This window comes from Vigna unguiculata, chromosome 2 (genome assembly GCF_037176805.1).
Source record: "Vigna unguiculata cultivar grain cowpea cultivar isolate G323 ecotype 2 chromosome 2, ASM3717680v1, whole genome shotgun sequence".
Classification (NCBI taxonomy): Eukaryota; Viridiplantae; Streptophyta; class Magnoliopsida; order Fabales; family Fabaceae; genus Vigna; species Vigna unguiculata.
In genome coordinates this window covers 19,508,344-19,514,104 of record NC_140793.1, presented here as the reverse complement: position 1 = coordinate 19,514,104, position 5,761 = coordinate 19,508,344, and the positions used below count along the sequence as shown (strand labels likewise).

The 5,761-nt window shown below is 38.3% G+C and overlaps 1 protein-coding gene across 1 annotated transcript; it reads left to right on the top strand.

The window, feature by feature from the left end:
* The first annotated feature begins 3,488 nt into the window (after window positions 1-3,488).
* Window positions 3,489-5,211, top strand: LOC114174356 (putative pectinesterase 63). Its single transcript, XM_028059194.2, has 4 exons — window positions 3,489-4,024; window positions 4,098-4,304; window positions 4,397-4,638; window positions 4,758-5,211. The coding sequence occupies exons 1-4, from the start codon at window positions 3,533-3,535 to the stop codon at window positions 4,915-4,917; spliced, it is 1,101 nt and encodes a 366-aa protein (XP_027914995.1). The 5' UTR covers window positions 3,489-3,532; the 3' UTR covers window positions 4,918-5,211.
* The last annotated feature ends 550 nt before the right edge of the window (window positions 5,212-5,761 follow it).

Below are 5,761 nucleotides of genomic sequence, written 5' to 3'. Positions count from 1 at the left end.
TGTGACCCATTTGCCACAAACTTTCAGGGTGCATCACACCATCTGGGTTATTGTGGATAGATTGACCAAGAGTGCTCATTTCTTGGCGATGAACTTGAGGATGTCCATGGTCAAGTTGGCCCAGCTGTACATTAAAGAAATTGTGAGATTGCATGGGGTGCCTTCGAGCATTGTATCAGACAGAGATCAACGGTTCACTTCACAGTTTTGGCAGACGCTACAGAGTGCCTTGGGTAGCAAGCTCACCATGAGTTCAACCTATCATCCTCAGACCGATGGTCAGTTTGAGAGGATGATTCAGTCACTTGAGGATCTATTGCGTACGTGCATATTGGATCATCTAGGGGCGTGGGATGAAGTGTTGCCTCTGATAGAGTTCACATACAACAACAGCTTCCATGCGAGTATTGGCACGGTGCCATATGAGGCTCTATACGGCAGGAAGTGTAGAACTCCCCTATGCTGGTATCAGGATGGGGAAGCAGTGCTTGTCGGACCAGAGTTGTTGGAGCAGACTACTGAGAAGGTAAGGATGGTGAGAGACAGGATGCAGGCATCTCATAGTAGACAAAAGGCTTACGCTGACCGTATGAGGAGACCTTTAGAATTCGCGGCCGGAGATCATGTGTTCCTGAGGGTGACTCAAACCACTAGTGTGGGAAGGGCTCTCCGCTCAAGGAAGCTTTCTCCTAAGTTCCTTGGCCCTATCAAATCTCCAAGAGGATTGGGCTAGTGGCTTACGAGATAGCCTTGCCCCCTCAGTTTACAAATCTTCATCCGATGTTCCATGTGTCGCAGTTGAGGAAGTATGTGTTTGATCTGGCTCATGTGTTAGAGGCTGAGGATATACGAATCCGAGAGGACCTCACTGTAGAAGTACCGCCAATCGCGTTAGAGGATAGAAAAGTTGAGGAACGTAGGGAAAAACCGGTCAGTCTTGTCAAAGTCATATGGGATCAGAGGACATGTGACTCTACGTGGGAGTTAGAGGAGGATATGAGGAAATCACACCCGCATCTTTTTACCTAGTAAGTTCAATTTTCGAGGTTTAAAATTTTCTTGTTGGGGAGAATGTAAGACCTATTTTTATTTCTATTCCTTTTTTGCCCTGAGTCTTAAAGGCCTGTCCTAAGCAGATGGGCCTAATGGCTGGCCCATAGGGTGCCAAGGCCCCTAAAGCAGCCAAGACTCCTATTCTGCTCTCACTTTGCCAAAATCAAACATTGACTCCTTTCCCTTACAAAACAGAAGCTCTGCTAGGGTTTAGAGCACCATCATCTTCAAGCTAGCTCAGATCCGTTTTACTAGCTTGTACTGGTCTCCATTACCCCTATTCGTATTTCTAGTTAGGGTTTCATGGTAACCCATTTCTTAGTTCTATTCCATTATTTCTTTCAGCTCTTCAGTTCGTTCATAGAGTTGTTGCGCTCTCTACGCTTGGCTGCCAAAGCCCCTTTTTAACCCCTTTCCAGGTAAAGGAAGTTAGGGTTTCAAGTTTTAATTTATGTTTGGCCTGTTCTTGGGTATGCTTAGTATTTGTATGGATTGTACGTTGTTATGGATATGTGGGATGCCTTGTGTGACTGTTTGGATTCGAAAATGAGACTACTACAGGTCAGAATAGGGACGGGAACTGATAATCTTGCCCAGGCCAGTGAGGCTCGCCTAAGCAAGACTGGTAGAGGCTCACCCAGGCCTTCTGCGCGAGCTGTCGCTCAGGCGGGTGGTCCTTGTTTTGAGCGAGAGAATGCCTCCTTAGGTGAGGAGAGCTCGCCTAAGCGAGCTAGTGCGATTGGCCCCTATTCCAGATTGTCGAGCTCTCACCTGGGCAAAGGGAGCTCGCCTGAGCGAGAGTCCCTCTCGCCTAAGCGAGAGCTTTGGGCCTGAGCGAGGAGTTGGGCGAGGGTACTGGAATGTTTGTTGTTTTCTCTATTCTTTGATGATTGGCAACTGTTTTGAGCTGATTTGTTATATTAAAAGCATGAGGAGAATGATTATGCATGAGTCGTATGATGCATGTGATCTTATATGAGATGAAATTCTATATGTGTGAATTGGGAAGAATGAGATGGTATGGATTCAACATGGAATACGAATGGGAAGTGGTTACAATGGTTGACATGGGGTTTGAATGCTTGATTATTGTTATTTGATTGTTTGAATATATTTGTTATGGGTCAGTGCGTAATTCCTTGAAATCTCTAGGTGAGATTTCAAGGTCGTGCTTCAGTGGTCGGGACGTAATTCCATGACTCCTGTTAGTGGGTGTTCATGGTGGTGCCCCATCCGTATAATTTGGTAAGGATTCAAGGTAAGGTTGCATCTTGACACTCTAAGGAGTCAGTTAGTCTCACTTAGAACGAACTGACTCTTGTGGTGAGAGTAGTAGGAGGCCTGAAACTCATTAAGGGCTAACCTTGTGTGTAGGGGATTGAAACATTATAACAATTGTAACACTTAGCTCAGGGGTGAGCAGAGGTATCCACCACAAGTGCAAGCATCCGCTGAATCTGACTAGATTATACATATCCGGATGAGTTCAGTCAGAGTCTAGTGTATTGCTTGAGAAGTCATAACATGATTGGATGATATATGTACTGCTTGGATCGTGTAATATCATGTGATTGCTTGATGTATGGTATCTACTCTAGCTTACCCTGTTTGCTTGTTTGATTGTCTTGTATGTGGTCATTCTTCTTTTTTGATGATCATCAACTTGTTAATGTGAGCAGATGCGAGAGACACTCGAGGTCAACCAGGAAGAGATGATTGCGCTGCATAGTCTGTCTGGGTTGGACATCACATTTTGTTTGGGCTTTTCGTTAGGGTTATGGCCTATGTATTGCTTTACTCTTTAATACCCTATCATCTATTGTTAGTCTTTGGTTCTTGTATTCTGTTATGTTTTGGCATCATGGTGTGCCTCGAATACTGTAAGGAGTAAGGTTTAAATTCTTGGAATGCGTTTCTACATTTTTTTGTGTGGCGCTTCCATTAATTATTTTTATTAATTAAATGGGGTGTTAAAGTTCCAAAATAACATACTTAAAAACATGTTTTGACTAATGAAGAGAAAATGGACAAAGTGTGTTAATAAATACATTCTTATATATTTTCCTTCTAGCATTTTTAATAACAAAAAAGAATCATAAGGAATAGCAAAATATATTAAGTTTCCATTACCTAATGATGTATAAAAATCTACCTTCTAATATTTCCTAATTTCTTTATGACCTATTGTTATTGCACAAAAATATTGTGCTATTTTATGTGTGGAGAAAATATTTTCTGTTTCAATTTATATACGTGTATGATCTACTGTAACAATTCAGTTGCCTCAACTTTTAACTTCCGAGTTAATTTTAGCTTCAAACGAGAAGGGCCATTGAATGAAAATAACTCTCCTAGATATATGCAATGTTTCAAACTTAGAGTCCCTAATGTTCTGTACCTCTTATAAATTGAGTTGCAATTGTGTATTCATCAAAACAAAAAAAAAAAAAAAAACATAAAAAAGAAAATAACTTCAAATATGGCCTCAAAACCTACAAGATTTAGCATTCAGCTGACTCTGATGGTAGTTTTTCTGACAACCCAGGTTGTGTTGTCTGCCGATACACCAATGCCTTCTGATAAGACTCAATTAGGACAATGGTTTTCAAATAATGTAAAGCCTTTAAATAACAGAAAGGGTACTCTAGACAGTCAATTAGTAGCTGCTGAACAAGGTCAGACGGTGATTAAGGTAAGGCAAGATGGCAAAGGGCAATTCAAGACCATCACCGATGCCCTTAAAAGCATACCTAACGGGAACAAGAAGCGTGTAATTTTGCATATTGGACCTGGAACTTACAAAGAGAAAATCGTTGTTCCAAATAACAAACCTTTCATCACCTTCTATGGGACCCCAGGGCAAATGCCAACATTGACCTATGGAGGCACGGCAAAACAATATGGCACTGTTGAAAGTGGGACATTGTCTGTTTTATCAGACTATTTTGTGGGGGCAAACATAATAATCCGGGTTAGTATACTATGAATGCCTCAACATTTCTGTTAAAAAATTTCTTATGTGGTTTACGAATTTGATGTTTTAGAACTCCGCACCAAGACCTGGTCTAAACACGGTAAAAGGTCAAGCAGTTGCATTACGAATTTCTGGAGACAAAGCCACATTTTATAATTGCCAGATTTATAGTTACCAAGACACATTATTGGATGATGCAAATAGACATTTTTTCAAAGACTGCTACATTCAAGGAACTGTTGATTACATTTTTGGAAGTGGAAAGTCATTATATGTGGTATATAAAAATTCCTAAACTCCATTTACATTTAATATATGGTGCTCAAAATATAGTTTCAATAAATATTGAGGTTTTATTTTCTGATGCAGAATTGTGAAATAAGAACGCTAGGTGATTCAGGGCTTACTTTTATAACCGCACAAGCAAGAAAAAGTAAGAAAGAGGACAATGGCTTCTCATTTGTCCATTGTGAACTTACTGGAACTGGAACAGGTGCTTACTTGGGAAGAGCATGGTTTGGTTATTCCACAGTGATCTTTTCTTACTGTAACATGGGCAACATTTTCAACAAGGCAGGGTGGAGTAACAATAATCACAAGGAATATGACAAGTAACTTTCTAATTTAATTTTTCATGACAATGGTTTTGTGATGCATAATACTTCCTATTTCTTTGTTTTAATTATAAACTTCTAAACAATATTTCGTTTTCATACTTGATCAACTGCAGAACTCTTTATTTTGGAGAGTATATGAACACAGGACCTGGTGCAGATGCCACAGGGCGTTCTCATTTGACAAGGAAACTTAAATACGCAGAGGTTAAGCATTACCTTGGTCTTGGTATGATAGAAGGCTCAAAATGGTTACTTCCTCCTCCCAAAGTATGATTAATTACTACTACTCAACACATTCTAGTGCATCATGAATTGCTGGAATATTGGTCACCTTCTCCGATTGTGGTGTCCTATAATTTATTTCGTCTAGCTTAGTATTTTCAAATTATAGGTGAGATCATTGTATATTATGATTAGTCCATAGCCACCTAGTGCATGCATAGTCTTAACACCCTTCAGAAAATTCATCACTCAAGAAACCTTCTCGTTCTTATTGCATAATACTTTTAAATTAGTTATTATGCCCTTGTAATTACGATTATAATATGAATTATATTTTAATTTGAAGCCCTATTGTGATTATATTTGTAATTAATTAAATACATAATCAAATTGAAATTGAAGATGGTGAACATCAACAAAGTAAGTTGCACGTACAATAAATCCTTCTCAATATTGTAAAATTATTGCATCAACATTATAAGAAATACGTTACTAAGCTACTGAATTTAACTACCTAAATAAGGTGCTTGAAATTCAGTTATCAAATTCAGGTACTAAAATAAGTTTTGAATAGGATTTACAAGAATAAGTTATATCTGAAGTAACTTTTAAATAATATGTGGATAAAAGTATTTTACCTATATGCTTAAAAATAAATTATTGAGTAGAAATTCAAAATAAATAAAATTAAAAACAACAATAACTAAAGACGCAAAGTCACTCTAGAATGTATTTCCATTAATATATTTCTTTAAGTAAAACTTAAATAAGTATTATTTATCAATTATAATTATATAAAAGAATTAAGATTAAAATCAATAGACATACAGTTACGTACATTTACTTAAGATGAAAATATAAAGATTTGGTTTGAGATTTTCCTTCGTTATTTTAA

Coding starts and splice junctions, on each gene's coding strand:
- LOC114174356 (XM_028059194.2), top strand. CDS start 3,533: ATGGCCTCAAAACCTACAAGATTTAGCATTCAGCTGACTCTGATGGTA. Junction 4,305..4,396: donor GTGGAAAGTCATTATATGTG/GTATATAAAAAT, acceptor TTTCTGATGCAG/AATTGTGAAATAAGAACGCT. Junction 4,639..4,757: donor AATCACAAGGAATATGACAA/GTAACTTTCTAA, acceptor GATCAACTGCAG/AACTCTTTATTTTGGAGAGT.